Source organism: Castor canadensis, chromosome 1 (assembly GCF_047511655.1).
Source record: "Castor canadensis chromosome 1, mCasCan1.hap1v2, whole genome shotgun sequence".
NCBI lineage: Eukaryota > Metazoa > Chordata > Mammalia > Rodentia > Castoridae > Castor > Castor canadensis.
The window spans coordinates 79,080,497-79,097,152 of record NC_133386.1 but is presented as its reverse complement, the minus strand read 5'-3'; the positions used below and the strand labels follow the sequence as shown (position 1 = coordinate 79,097,152).

General features: G+C 34.2%; 1 protein-coding gene across 5 annotated transcripts in view; it reads right to left on the bottom strand.

Annotated features, from left to right (window-relative positions):
* Positions 1 to 557: 557 nt before the first annotated feature.
* LOC109678959 (inhibitor of Bruton tyrosine kinase) overlaps positions 558 to 16,656 on the bottom strand; it is an 89,842-nt gene continuing 73,743 nt past the window's right edge. For 4 of the 5 annotated variants that reach the window (XM_074079020.1, XM_074079012.1, XM_074079004.1 and 1 more), the window contains exons 27-29: positions 3,260 to 3,331; positions 2,728 to 2,860; positions 558 to 1,857 (exon numbers count right to left, since the gene is read on the bottom strand). In XM_074079020.1, the coding sequence (XP_073935121.1) occupies positions 1,726 to 1,857; positions 2,728 to 2,860; positions 3,260 to 3,331 (337 nt within the window). In that variant the 3' untranslated portion in view covers positions 558 to 1,725. The remainder of the gene's footprint in view (positions 1,858 to 2,727; positions 2,861 to 3,259; positions 3,332 to 16,656) is intronic. The other variant, XM_074079030.1, reaches the window with a different exon arrangement.

Genomic DNA, 16,656 nt, shown 5'->3' with positions numbered 1-16,656 from the left:
GCGTATCATGCACTTTTGTAGCAAAAGCACTTCTCTTTTCCACATGAAACTTAAGATATCAGCTCAATGTGTAAAAACAAACCATAAAGTGCAACTGCTCTGGTTACGGTTTATGAAGGACTAAAGCCTCACAGACTCAGTCAGCCCTCCTCCTTTATACCCCACCCAACAAAGACCCCTAAGGGTGCTTTCCTGGCAGCATGGACTAGGGCAAGAAAATCATCATTTTATAGCACCTTTAAATATTAAAGATGTCAATATACACAGAACAGCAAAGCTCCAATGAAATTGTAACCAATTACTTCTTCTGAACTTCTTTACTGCAACATCAATAAAACGTTATAAAATTCATTTCTTCTCAATTTACTCAAGCACACATAAAACTTGTCATAGGTTTATATTTAGCTTTTTTTTTTTTTTTTTAGCAGCCTAGGAATGGATAGAGCATCAACTTTAACTTACATTCATTGGTTAATCATTTATCGGGAGGAAAAATTAGTAATTCTTTCCAAAAGAGATGTCAACATTGTACAAGATTATCAAACACTCATTAGTAGTAAAATCGATCAAGATTATTTTTTATTGCACATTTGTTTACATGTCTGCTACTTCTGGGCAGAGGTAAACCTGAAATATTGAATTGGTTTCAGTCATTTTCCATCAACTGAATGAACCTTAACATTATCTACATGTTCTCCTAGGTTTGTTTTCCAGAACTAGAACATTAATCTTTCCAATCTGTCTATGCTTCAGTAGCATAGATTTTTTTTTTGTTTTTTAATTTAAACACTTGAAAACAAACAGCATAGTGTAAATAAAACAATTTTCACATCTATACATATAATCCAGGCTCACAGAACTTTTGATTATACAACATTATGAAGGTATGGGGAAGTCAACCCTCTTCTAAACTATTCAGTTCTTACATATATAATGAACATTTGTTTTAGAAAATTTTAACACTTTGACAAACTAATTCTTTCACAATTAAGCTTTCATAATGTCCTTCCTCCCCACCAAAAACAGCAATCCACAATGACTCCAAATCTTATAAAGAAACTCTACTCTTTTTGACTAAATTGCCCAGAATACTATAGTAAAGAGTTCTTATTTTCTTTCTACTATAATTGCACTTAATGCAAGTCAGTGTGTTGTACAAACTGAAATATGGCATTTAAACAAGTCAAGTTGTAAACAGAACAGACCTAAAACATTAACAGCCTGTTGAAAAAGCAGTAAAAGTAGACATATAACTATTGCAGCAAACACAAAATTCTGGCCATTACTGAATCGGAAATCAGGACTAATACTTTTTCTTTGAAGCTCATCAATGTCATATTAAAAAAGCAGGGTGAAAACATGTATGTGGCAAAATCTTCTAAAATTTATCTCAAATTCTCAAGTAAAAGTTATTTTTAAAGCATCACTCTTAATTTTACACTTCACTCAAATTTTCCTTTGTATATTATTCAGAAGAAATAATCCTATTTAACCTTAATCTATTAAGTTTTTTTCCTGACACATTTCACATTAAAAAATTACTAAAATCACAGTTCTGACAAATTCCTTTTTAGTCATACAAACATTATAAACTACAGTTTAAAAAAATCAGAACTTATTGTCTAGTTTGATCTGCAATCAAATCTTAAGAACTCTTTTCCACAACTTTTTGATATTGGTATAGCAATCACAACTATGGAAAATGTATCTCAACTCCAGAGTGAACTAGTATCCATGCTTATTCCACGTAGGTACCGCCAGTGGCCCCTGCGGTGTCCTTTCAACAATGACAAACTCTTCAGGGTTGCCAAATGCCTCATAGAAAACCAGTAAATCTTGTATTGCACGTTCTTCAACCTGAAAGGAAGGAGAAAAAAAGACTTTCTTTATTCTTTTAAATAGAAAGTAAGCAGGACATATTAGTTTTCCAATTTTCTTTGAGGAACTAAGACTTTATAAGGATACAATATAGCAGAATTAAATCAGATACTTTACTATCCCCTTGACAAGGATGAACCAAGCCTGAGGTAGAATAATCAGATACCTACTCTTTCTTGACTCTGATTTTTATTTTATTTTATTTTTTTTTGATGGCACTGGGGTTTGAATTCAGGGCCTCACACTTGCTAGGCAGGTGCTCTGCCACTTGAGCCACTTTACCAGCTTGAATCTGATCTTAAGCAGAAAGAAAAAGAAACTGAAAATAACTGTTTGAATCCATTCATTCTAGCAGTTCTACCTTTTTGTTAAAGTCCTCTTGCTTCTAAGCTTTTCAGTGCTACTATGAGTCATGTTTTTTCCCAAGTCATGCTCTTTAGTATTTCAGGTTAGTCTATGGAATCTTAACATTCCTCACTCTTTTCCTTAAGTTAGCCACAGTTGATATCTGTTGCTTGCCCTCTAAGAACTGTTACTCATACATAAACCAAGTATAGTACTAGATATTGTCAAATTATCTGATTGGACTTTTAAAATTTAAAACAGTCCAAAAGCATTACCAAAACTCAAAATATAAACTCATCACAAGTTATTAGCTCTAACTTAACTATCTCAAATTAACCAACACCTAAATGATTAGATGGCTTAGTCTAGTTTTACATGGCATTGAAATTTTAATTTGGCAGATATATGCCCCTGTCCAAAGCAAACAAATTTAACCTTAAGGCTTAAGGACGAAATGTAGCATAGATCTGCCATAAGTTAAACCATAATAGGTACATTATTTACCTGAATCAGAGCCAAGGGTTTCTCTCGACTTCTGATAAGAGCTGCTTCCTGTTGTAGCTCTTCTTCTACAATAGATGCGAAAGTGACTGGAGCTACCACGGAAGAAGCACTCAATGAAGAAGATAGCCAGGGACTGAAAGAACAATAATATTGAGTTTCATTCATTTTTCCAAATTTTCACAATGCAAAATTTCCTCTGAAATACTCTTAGCAAAGCTATTTTCTTCTTAGTGACTACTATTTAAAGGAACCTGGAAGACTTTGTGGAGGTTATAGAAAGATGAAGTGAGAAACAGCAGAAAGGAAAAGGAAAATTATTTTATTTAAGTCAGTGTTACAGAGAAAATTTTAGAAAACGATAAAGTAGCAATGGAGCAGAAGTAACTAAGAAGAAAAGTAAACTCAAACTTCGGAGCATAGTGTTCACATAATACATTCTACTTAAGTCATACCATTTTTAATTTCTTAATCTCATTTAGTGCTAAGTACCAACTTAGCTTTAGAGGCTTAAATACTGGTCAATTAACCTTACTTGGGACTGTCTAGAGGTGGTAAATCTGAAATATGGTTGCCTTCTGGTCCTGGGATACCATGAGTAGAACATCTGTTTAAAAAAAAAAAAAAAAAAAAAAGCCAAAATTGGAGATTAAGGCTTCTAGGAGTATTAGTTAAACTGCTTATTAATAGATACAGAGGAACTACAAGGCCCTGATTCAGGAGACAAATTAATGTGTACAACAAGGCCAACTTTTAAAACTGTAATTAAACAAAATAATCTATTGATATTTATAAAATCTCAAAAATAAAAACAAGAAGATATTGTAAGAAATGGCCTGCTTTTTCTAGTAATAGTCATATAGGCATTTATACTCATCAAGCACATACTAAGAAATAAAGAATTCTGCCAAGAATTTTTTGGATTAGTATTTCATGAATAAAAATTACAAATTAGCACTAAGTTTCAAAATACAAAGAAACCAAAAAATTAGCACTCAAATTTTATAGGTAAATAATATATGTTGATAAGGTAAAGATTATAGACAGAACAGAAATACAAGACAACATCTCTATGAGTTTATAAGCTAGATGAGAAAAAAACATAGAATGACATATCTAACAAACCAAGTTCTACTGACTATAACGACTACAAAAATCTAAATGTTATCTGAGAGGGCCTCAGGAAAAAGAAATCAAAAAGGCACTAATAAAAGGGCATAGACTGAGGGAGTAGGAATCCCTGCAATAAAGGAGAAAAAATTAAAAGATAATACAGAATGGTCAAGTTGCAGAATTTTAGAGCTAGAGATCAGCTAAACTAATAAAATGTCTTCTTGCAGCAATGAGCACACTGAGGTCTAGATGTGCAGAACAAATGAACAAGATCTAAAATACTGACTTCTTGATTCTTTTATGCATATTCATTGAGCATGTCTTAGAAGTGTAGTAGGTGATTGAAATCAGACTGACAAACTCAATTTCCTCCCTTCAAAGAATTCTGGTAGGGATGATTTTAAAATACTATACGTAAGCAACAGTAAATACAAATATGACAGTACCATCTATAACTCAGAGTACCATTAATATAGAGTACCATCTACATTAATACGCACAACGTGTCATGGATTCACAGGAGAAATTAATATAATATGAAGGAGGCCATAAAACCAATTACTTCATTTTAAGGAAATGGAGGACAAGGGGATGATAGAAAGATGGCCACGGAGTAACTTGCCTGCTGTTATTCCTGTTGAATACACCCAACTCACAGCAATTCTCTCACCTAACTCCCTGCAGAAATGCTAAGGCAGTAAATGCTGACAGCAAAGTAGTTTTGTTCCTTCAACAGCCCAAGAGTGCACCTGTAACTTCGGGCAAAAGCTGAACATGGCTGCGGTCTTGTCCACCAGCAGCCCGAGGGCAGGCACTAAAGCCTCAGGGCATCCCTTGTTTCAACTCTTATTTTGCAGAGAATCCAGCAAGAAAATCAGCAGGAAGCAGACATACCTACACAGAACCCCATGCTGAGATGAAAGATAGAGCCCTTCGGTTGGAGAGGGCACAGCTAGCTACAGCTAAGAAACTTTGGCCACATGCAAGAAAGCATGTTCAGCAGCTTCCAACACAGGAAGGGACCCTGCTCAAGCACACATCTGTTTCTGGCAGATTGGGAAAAGAAACTACAAGCTTAATGGGAACTGCAAAACTGCAAGGCTAAAGGTTCAGAACTCAGAAGCCTTCACTGGAGATTGTATTCAGATCTCCAAATCCCCCACCCCTATTCTTAGAAGCAAGCCCAGATTCCATTAGAGTCAAGTTTGGAACTAGACTGCTAGCTAGCTACAGGTTTGGAAGACTCAGATTCAGAAGGGAAAAAAATAGATGGCTAGATGGACAGATAGGCAATAGCTCAGGAAGCAATGGAAAATTTTAACTTACAAGTTTGTTTTTATCACTGTTGGGTTTTTATCTTTTAATTGTTTATATTGGTTTTATTTTACATATCTGACTATGATAACTTTATACTCTCTCATTTTCTTTTTAGTTCTGCTCTTCCTCCCTTCTTTTCTCTGCTGTCATTGTATAGGTACCATGACACTCACCTTTCAGTTATTCCATCTTTGTCTTTTCCCTATCATCCTCCCCCATTTATACTTTCCTTTGGTCTCCAATTAGAATGTATTCTCACTTAAATTTTGCCTCTAACTCTCTCCATCTATAATCTTTCTTTCTTATGTATACTTTTAGCAGGTTATACTGCCAGATTGTTTTAAAGTTTTTGCTGCCTGTTTAATTTTTTTTACCTGTGTTCCTCCTCTCTTCTCCAACACACTAACTAGATCTTTCCTATGTACCCCACCACACTTTCTTGCTAATCCCTTTTAGTAAAATTAAGCCACCACTGCTCCCCGCCTTATAAAACCAGTATTCATTACCATTACCTTACCTATCTCCCATTAACACCCTTACTTATTTAGGTCTTCTAGATCACAAAGACTCTTCTTTGCTCTATAATCCTCTACATATATTGGAAGCAATGATTAGGCTTTATTAGGGTTTACTGTAATCTCAAGATTGTGCTTTATCACATGTGACAGCTCTTGCAGCTAAGCTTCCTCTTCCTGAGTGGAGTAGGGAGCTGCACTCAACATCTCCAGCATCCAAGTTGACTACCGAACCACATTCACCAGTCAAGTGACAAGAAAATACACCATAACCAAACCGCTACACAGCCTTATATATCTATAAGAAAATCCTAACTAAAAGGACATAGAGGATTGAAACTCAACCAAAAACATGGCCCTAGATGCTAGAATAAATTCCAGCATAAAAAAATAAATTCCATGAAACTAAACCAATGTCTTTTCCAAAGGCCAAAACTCCACAATAAAGGAAGTAAGTAATAGTGAGAGAAAGAAATCTCAAACCAATGAATTCACAAAAACAATTACAAGAATTATCAATGAAAAGGATGCAAAAGCAAATGAATTAATTGAAATAAAATAAACTAAACTCAAAGAGAATTCAAACAAAAGCTGAATGAAATTAAAGACGATGCAAACTACAAAAGAATTTAATAAAGATACAGAAATCATGAAAAAAAAATCAAATTGAAATTTTGGAAATGAAAAGCTCAATATCCCAAATAAAAAGCTCAATTTCTGCTAAAAGAGTGGAGCAGGTTGAAAGTAGAGTACCAGGGATTGAATATAAAGTAGAGGAATTAGATCAATCAGTTAAAGACAAGAAAAAATAAGAAAATATGACTGGAACGTAGAAGACCTCTGGAACACCATCAAAAGACTAAACCTATGAATCATGGATATAAAAGGAGAATACATACAGATAAAGTCATAGATAATAGTAGAAACCTCCCCTAATCTCCAAAAAGGGAAGGACATCCAGGTTCAGGAGCTTTCAGAACACCAAACAGGCAGGATCAGAAAACAAATATCCCCAGATGTACTATAATTAAAATACTAAATACACAAAACAAAGACAAAAAAATTGAAAGCTGCAGAACAAAAGCAACAAGTCACATATAAAGGCAAACCCATCAAAATAACAGCAGATTTCTCAACACAAACTCTAAATGCAAGGAGGGCTGTAGAATGATATAGTTTCAAGCCTTGAAAGAAAATAATTGTCATAGTCTATCCAGCATAACTATCTTTCATATTTGAAGGAGAAATAAATACCTTCCATAATAAAAACAAAAGGAATCCAAAACCAGCAAAGCAGCACTGCAGAAAATACTTAACGGAATCCTATAAAGAGATGACAAGATAGATGCAACCAGGAAAATATGAGAAAGAATAAACCCCACTAGCCAAGTAAATTAACAAAGAATAGGTAACAAGTAAACATCATAAATGACAGAACGACTAGAAATATTACATACTTTCCAATATTAACACTGAATGTTAACTGGCCTCAATATCCAATTAAACAGCAAATTGCATTAAAAAGCAAGACCTGACTATTTGTTGCTTACAAGAAATGCAATTCACTGACAAAGATAAACACTGGCTTAGAGTGAAAGGGTAGAAAAAGATCTTCAGCAAATGGACCCCAGAAGTAGCTATATTCCTATCTAATAAGGCAGACTTTAGAACAAAATTAGAAGAGACAATGAAGGTAACATCATATTAATAAAGGGAACAATCCATCAAGACAGAACAGTAACTCTTAACGTAAGAGTGGACCCAACTGTATTAAACAAACATCACTGGATTCAAAACCACAGATAGATTCCAACACAATAATAACGGGAAAACAACACTCCACTCTGCAATAGACAGGCCGTCCCCCACAAAAAAAAGAAAATTAACAAAACATCTCTCAGAATTAACTGGCACAGTAGAACAAATGGACTTAACAGACATCTACAAAGTATTTCAACCACCTACTGCACAATGCATATTCTTCTCATTACCCCATGGAACCTTTTCCAAAATAGATCACATTTTGGGACACAAAGTCAGTCTTAGCAAATGTAAGCAAGCTAAAATAACTCCCTATAGTCTATCAGACATAAATGAATAAAACTAGAATTTAACAGCAAAAGAAACTAAAGAAAATATTTAAGTACATGGAGACTGAACAACATAATTGTTAAATGAGCAGTGGTTCACTGAAGAAATAAAGGGGAAAGCTCAAAAAGTTCCCAGAATCCAGCAACCTAATTATGCCCCTTAAACTCTTAGAAAAACAAGAACAAGCTACCTCAAAACTAGCAGAAGGACAGAAATAACAAAAATTAGGACAAAAAAATTAATGAAAGACAGACAAAAAATAAAACCTATACAAAGAATCAGTGAAGCAAAAAAAGTTGGTTTGGTTCTTCAAAACAATAAATAAGGTTGATAAGCCCTTAGCCAATCTGACTAGAAGGAGGGAAAACACCCAAATTAATAAATTAGAGCTGAACATGGGAATGTCACATAAAGACATGAAATCTGAAGGATTATGAGCAAATATTGTGAAAACTTGTATGTGAATACACTGGAAATCTTAGAAGCAATGGAAAAAAAATCTCTGGATGCATCTGACTTACCAAAATTGAACCAAGGGGATATAAACCACCTAAATAGGTCTATAACAAGCAATGAGATTAAAGCAATAATAGAGTCTCCTAACTAAGAAAAGCCTAGGACTTAATGGATTTACTGCCATATTGTACCAGACTCCTTAAACTTTTCCATGGACTAGAAAGGGATGAAAATACTATCAAACTTACTCTATGAAGTCAGCATTACACTTGGACCAACAAAGAACAAGACCACAACACAAAAGAAAAAAGAGAATTATAGACCAGTCTCTTTAATGAACATAGATGTAAAAACTCTCAATAAAATATGTGTAAACTGAATTCAACAACATGTCCAAAAGATCATACAATATGATAAAGCTGATTTCATTCCAAGGATATAAGGATGGTTCAACATACAGAATCACTAAATGTAATACAGCATTATAAACAGAATTAAGAACAAAAAAAAAAATCACATGATATCTCAACTTATGCAGGAAAAGTGTTTGACAAAAAAATCTTGTTTTGATAAAAGGTCTGATGAAACTAGGAATAGAAAGAATTGTAACACAATAAAGGCTATATGACAAACCTGTATTTAGCATCATACTAAGCAGGTAAAAACTGAACATGATAAGGGTGTCCACTCTCCCCAATCTTATTAAATATAGTACTGGAATTCCTAGCCAGAGCACTAAGACAGTAGAAAGAAATTTTTTTAAAAAATCAAACAGGAAAAGAAGAAATTAAATTATCCCTATTTGCAGGTATATGATGTTATACTTCAAAGACCCTAAAATCCCCACGAAAAAACTCTATGATCTCATAAACACTTTCAGAAAAGTAGAATACAAAATCAATATACAAAAATCAGTAGCTATTCTATACACCAAAAATCAGTAAAACATCCCATTCACAATCGCCTAAAAGAAATCTTAGAAATAAATTTAATGAATGAGGTGAAAGATCTCTATTACAAAAACTGAAAGTCACAAAAAAAAAAGACATAAGATGGAAAGTTCTCTCATGCTAATGAACTGGCAGAATCAAAATTGTAAAAATGGCTATGCTACCAAAAGTAATCTATGTGTTTAGTGCAATCTCCATCAAAATTCCAATGACAATTCTTCATCATGTATGAAAAATCAATCCTAAAGTTCATATGGAACCACAAAAGACCTCGAATAGTGAAAGAAATGTTGAGCAAAAAGAGCAATGCTGGAGGTATTCCAATATCTGACTTCAAATTACATTACACAGCCACAGCAATAAATACAGCATGGTACTAGCACAAACACACACACAAAGACCAAGAGAACAGCCATTTTATTATTGACAAAGGAGCCCAAAAGATACATTGGAGTAAAGACAGATTCTTAAACAAATGGTGCTGGGGAAACTGGATGTCCACATATAAAAGACTGAAACTAGATCCCTGACTCTCACCCTGTGCTATTATCAATTCAAACTGGAACAAAGATCTCAATGTAAGACCTAAAACTTGGAAACTACTACAGGAAAAAAAATAGGGAAACACCAGAACATATAGGCATAGGCAAAAATTTCCTGAATAGAGTTCAGCAAGTAAGAAACAGCATTGACAGACAGGACTGAATAAAATTAAAAAGGTTCTGCACAGCAAGAGAAATAGTCACTAGCCTGAACAGACAGCATACAAAATGGTAGAAAATCTATGCCAACTATTCCTCTAATAAGGGATTAATAACCAGAACATACAAGAGCTCAAAACCCAAATAACCCAGCAAATAAATGGGTAAATGAACTGAACAGACAATTCTCAGAAGTACAAATGACCAGTAAATACATGAACAAATGCTCAACATCCCTGGCCATAAAGGAAATGAAAATCAAAACTAAATTGAGATTTTACCTTGTTACAGTCAGAATGGCTATCATACATACCACAAACAACAATAAATACTGGTGAGGATGTGATAAAAAGGAACACTTGTATACTGTTGGTGGAAATATAAATTAGTACAAAAGCTATGGAAAGCAAGATGGAGGTACCTCAAAAAGCTAAAACCGCTGGGCTAGCAGAGTGGCTCAAGTGGTGGAACGCCTGCCTAGCAAGCGCAATGATGAGTTTGAACCCCAGTATCATCAAGAAAAAAAAAACTTACAAGCATAACTACCATATGGTCCAGCAATACCAGTTCTGGGCATTACCCAAAGTAATGTTAAGTTAGGATACAACAAAGAGACCTGCACAGCCATCTTTGTTCATAATAATCAAGCTATGGAAATTGCTCAGATACCTACATCTGAAGAATAGACGAAGAAAATGTAGTATATATACCAATGGAGAATTAGTCAGCCCAAAAGAGGAATGAAATATGTAGTGTGTAGGTAAATGGATGGAACTGGTTATCATCATGTTAAGTGAAGTAAGCCAGGTTCAGAAAGACAAAGGTCACATATGAGGCAGCTAGACCTAAAAGATAAGCAAATAAAATACACACATGATCATGGAAATACATATAGATAGATAGACAGATATACAGAGAAAGAGAAAGAAAGAACATGCATATTCGCATATTCTGTTTGAGGGGACCAAGGGAAGATAAGAGAGAAAAAGAGACTAGCAAAGTGAGTAACAGCCAAATACACTGCATGTGTTTATGAAGATGGCATAATGAAATACACTGAAAGGTGCTGAATAATAGGGGTTTGGGGGGATAGGGAAAGACAGCAATAGAAAGGGTTAATCTGATTAAAATACAACATATTCAAGTGTGAAATACCATGACAAAACCCCTGTGAACAATGAATATATACACTTCAAAAAATAAAGGAAATGTAAATAGGTCCTACTATTTGGGTTCTAGTGGGTGGGGGAAGGTGAATGGAGTGGTGAAGGAGGGTGAATATGGTTGATGTACTTTATATACTTGTATGAAAATAGAACAGTGAAACCTGAAATTGTTTTAATATTAATAAGGGAGCGGGGACATGAAGAAAAATGATGGAAGGAGTAAATCTAATCAAGATGTATTATAAGTATACATGGAAATGTCACAATGAAATCCTCCTATACAGCTAATATGTGCTAATAAAGTGTTTAAAAATAAAAAATATTTAATGCATTAAAACGTTCCATGCTCCAGTGTAATAGTATATTCTCCCAAAAAAATCAATCTATCAATTAATAAAACTAAAGTTGAAGAAGGTAGATCTGAGATAGGACTTTGATTGTAGGAATACATGAAACTGCAAAAGATTTTGATGGGTTATTCAAAGGCAGGCTGTTCTAGTCAATTAAAAAAAAAAAAAAGAACAGGTTGAGTATGAAAATGAGATTTAAATCTGAAATAGAAGCAGTAAGTGTCACAGTATAAAATGCACTGGAAGCTAAAATGTTTAGATTTGATGCATGGACAAAAAATTTACTGAGAGCCTAAGCACTTTCATGTATATATTATCTAGTTAACACTTATGATTCTTTGTTAAGAAAATGTATGTTTTTTCCATTATATAGATTAGGAAAACAAGAATCAAAGAATCTAATATAATTTGCCTGACTCACAAATTCGGTTAAGTAGCAAAGAGATAATTCAAATCCAAGTCTTCTTCACTCCAAGCACAGTATGCCATTATGACATGGCTGCCTTCATTTCTGTTATTCCCCTTAGTCTGGAATACATTCCACTTCAAATATTCTCTCATTGAAAATAGAAAAATGAAACCCATTACAACAGAAACAAATGTTTACCCATTAAGGTTTGGCTCCATATCATATTCTTTCTCCTCCTACAGAACTTTAATCCCTACCATAAAGCTTCACATACTGTGTCATTATGTCTTACTTCTCTGTCTTCACCGATTGACTATTCTCTCAGGGTATAGGTCTCTTTCATATCTTTGTATGTCAATGTCTAACAGAATACCTTGACATAGTTGCATACAAAAAAAAGTACAGAATACATGACCGAAACAGAAAATCAAATTCTTTGGGTTCTGTTATAGAATGGTGCAAAATAAAAGCAGAGTTTTGGCTTTTTTAGAAGTTCCTTACTCCTTTGAATTACTGGTACCTTTTCCTTCCAGACATAGGTACTGAAATACAAAGTGAAGTAAGAATAGGTCTTATTATAGGGTTCTTAATTTTTTTGTGAGGGGGGACTGGGGTTTGAAATTAGGGCTTCACCCTTACAAAGCAGGAACTCTACCACTTAAGCCATACATCCAGTCCATTTTGCTCTGGTTATTTTGGAGATGGGGCTTGCAAACTATCTGTTGGGGCGTGCCTTGAACTATGATCCTCCCAATCTCAGCCTCCTAAGTAGCTAAGGTTACAGGCGTGGGCCACTGGCACCAGGCAGTGTTCATAATTTTAATAAAGTTCTATGACTTGAAACCTAGAGGATCTTTCCATGACACTCAAGAAATTCCACAACAAAGTAGAAGACAACATCAGGCCAGGAGAAAAATGAAGTCAACAAGGTGATAACAAAAACTTCTTGAGAGAGGAGAATCTAGTCTAGAATGTACAATTATGGAAAAAACTCCGTATTCTGGTAAAACTACCTTAGACAGAGATTGCATTTCCTTGATGAGGTCCATTGGAAGGTTTTAATGTCAGTCCAAGGCTAGAGAAGCCTTGGACTCTAAAGCATAATGTAGAAGAAACAGATAATTTAAGACACTCAGAAATCATTCTGATGTTCTGGGAGTCAACTAAAATGTTTTGACACTTTCAAAGAAATACAAAACTACTACAGAACCAATAATTGTTTAGTTGCTAAGTAAGAAGCAGCAGTTACAAAATGTCATATAGAAATAGATAAATGAGATCAAAGTATATGCATGTATGCAAATATTATAATGAAATAAATCCCTTACTCAATTAATAAATTCAAAGAAAGGATAAATAAGAAAAGAAAATGGTATGTCACTGACTAGTAAAACTGAAAAACAGGACTAAAGAAGTGTCTCACACTTACAAAGTGGGACAACCAGAGTTTAACAACTTATCTGTGTAATGCTTATAAAATATTAAATACTTTCATACATGCTGAAATGTCTTAGTAAACCTGTGTGATGGGCATTACCATTCTCATTTCACATGTGATGAGACTTAGAAAGGTTCATGAAGGGCTAGAGTGTTAAACTGAAACTCAATTCTGTTTCATAAGATTATAATCGTAGAACTCTTTCAACTAATAATTTTTCAATGGATACCTCAATTATAAATTTGCCCAAACAACTTGGAGTCTGCCAAAATTTCCTCAGAAAATGAAACAAATTTGTTTTTAAAAAATTAAGCTACAATTTTTTAAAAACCTACGCTTTTAAATAATAAATACAGCATTATTAAGTTTTAAATACTAACAATGAAAAGACAGACACTACATACACAAGCTGCACAAAATTTAGCCTTCTGAGGAAAAAGAAACATAAAAAGGTTAGCTAAAATATTCTTAAAGATTTTTGCTTAACCTGAAGAATATTAATATTGTCAAATTTAGACTTGAACAGAACAAAATTACTTTCAGCTTTTTTATTTTTTAATAACATTCTGTACTAGCTTAATTACAAAGATTTTTATAAGATTAGGGTTGATATAATCTTATAGTAAATTTGTTTCATAAGTAGTTTTTCTTACTAGAGACACAAGCTCACATTTTTTTGTCTAGAATTACGTAAGAAGTTATTTAAGTGAAAGGAAAATTAAAGAAAGCACACACAATAAGGAAGAATAAATACGGAATAAACAAAAAATTAAACAAATTCCCCTCTTCTACATTTTTAACATTCCTGAATGGCAATGCCTTTCTTGCCCTAACCTTGGTGGTGGTGGTGGTGTGTGTGGGCGTGGAATCATATTTTCTACAATTAAAATAAGAATGTATGATGTGCAGAATTTCCTGGGATGAGCCCCCCACCCCAGCCCCTCACTCCCTAAAGGATCACAAGCATTCCTGTCTTCTTGCTGTAACTCCCACTCTTTCCTCTGTTTATATTGCCATTTCTCCTCTTATTTCTTCTTTTAAAAATCCCGTTCCGTGTTCAAAACCTTGTGACAATGAATGGGATCAATAATTAAGTGATCAATTTTTTTCTGTCATTCACATGATCATGAACATAATGAATACATATTTGGAACTGAATATAAAAAGTATAAACTAAAACAGCTCAAACTCTTTTTCATCACTGAAGCTATTCCTAAAAACTCTAGCCCATGGTCACTCTTCCTTCTCTGAACCACTCACTTGGCACTTAATGATATATCACTTTGTGACCGCTTTCAGTGTTATATTATGCATTTAGCATATATTGCCTTGTGACCTCTTTCATAGTTATATTGTATTGTAGTTTTGTTCTTGTTCTGTTGTTTACATTTACCAAGTAGATTTCAATCCATTAAAGGATGGGCTTGTGTATTTTATTTTTATACATTACCAATAGAGGTTTGTAAAATGTTGTGCCTCTTTCAGGTAACCCATAATGTAATGAGTAAATATTTTACTTTGTCCACAATTTTACAGTTCCTTTAAAAATAATCACTTATGATTTACATACTTTCAAGCTATGGTTCTTTTTCATTATCACTATCAGTGATAGCCACAGCTAATGAAAGCATTAATTCTTATAATTCCCCCAAGCTACTGATACATGATCCATACACTCTTTCAATTCAAACTTCCAAAGCAGTATTATCAGGGCACATTTTTCACAGAATCCTGATGTTATAGCACACTCTAGTGATCAACTATGAAACCACAGATCCTTAATACTTTGAATTCTATGACAAATACCAACTCATCCAAGAAGAATGTTAAATTCCAATGTATGCTATTAATATTTTAAAGCAAAATATTATGAAAATGAACTTTTTCATACTTCCAAATTTATAATCTAAAGCATGCAATATAAGTAGCTGTACTACATTAGAAACAAACGTTACTTGAAATATAGCTATAGCTTTTTTTACTCATTTAGCCATTCACCAAATGTTCACTGAGTGCCCACTTTCATGCTAGGAATCACTCTAAGTAAGCACTGGTGATACAGTGACTGGCCAAGACAGACATCTTGCTAGCTTTCAAAGAACACACAGTTAAGTGTACAGACATGAAATATTTGCAGCAGACAATCATTAGTGATAATCCTAACTGTGGAAAGTATGATGTAGAGTTACCGATCCACTGAAGAAAGTCAGATTTCTCTAAAATATATGACTGAATGGAGACTGAAAGAAGAGTGAGGGTAAGGCAGTAGAAGGAAGCAAAGTGCATTTAAGAACCAAAAGAAGGATAGAATACAGAGATAACGTTGTAAGATATGGACTTCTGTAGCTCTTAAAGGCCAGATTAAGAATTCTATGAAGGTTCCTCAAAAAACTAAAAATAGAACTACCATATGACTCCACTATCCTACTCCTGGTGTAAAGGAATGTAAGTCTGCATATAATAGAGGTACCTGCACACACACAGCAACACTATTCCAAACCAAGGAATCAATTTAGGTGTCCATCAACCAATGAATGGATAAAGAAAATCTATAAATACACAATGGAATATTATTCAGTCATAAATCACATCATTTGACCGAAAATGGGTGTAACTGGATATCATGTTAAGTGAAATAAGTCAGATGGAGAAAGATAAATATCACGTGTTCCCTCTCATATGGAAAATGTAGAATGTAGACTTAAAACAAAATGAATGGCACAAGTATAAAATGGAGGAGGACTATCTGGGAGTGGGAGCCAAAGGAACCAATTGTGGGGAGGGTAAAAGGAGAAGATGAAGTGAGGGATGGAAATAAGTACTCCTTATTCATGTGTGAAAACATAATAATGAAGCCTGTTAAAAACTATTCAAAAAGATAAGAAAAGATTAACAAAGGGTGTAAATTTGATCAAAATACATTATATACATGTATGGAAATAGCACAATAACCCCCTGTACAATTAATGCACTAATAAAAGGAGAAAAAGAAAAAGATGCAAAATCAAGAAACAAAACAAAACCAAAAAAGAATTCTAGCTTTTGGGCCAGACATAGTGGTACATGCCTGAAATCCCAGCTACTCAGAAGACAGAGATAGGCAGATCAAGGTTGAGGTCAGCCTGTATAAAAAGTAAGCTCCACCTCAACAAACGACTTGGGTATGGTGATTCACAACTGTAATCCCAGCTATGCAGGAGGCATAGGTAGGAGGATGATGGTCTGAGGCCAGCAACCCAGCAAATGGTCTGAAAAATAACTAAAGAAAAAAGGGGCTGGTGCTTGGCTCTAGTGGTAGAGCTTCTGCCTACTAAGCACAAGGCCCTTCACTGAATCGCTAGTACAGCAGAAAAAAAAAATTCTAGCTTCTATCCTAACAGCAGTAAGCTCTGTATTTCAAAAAGAACACAATAGCTCAATACACTA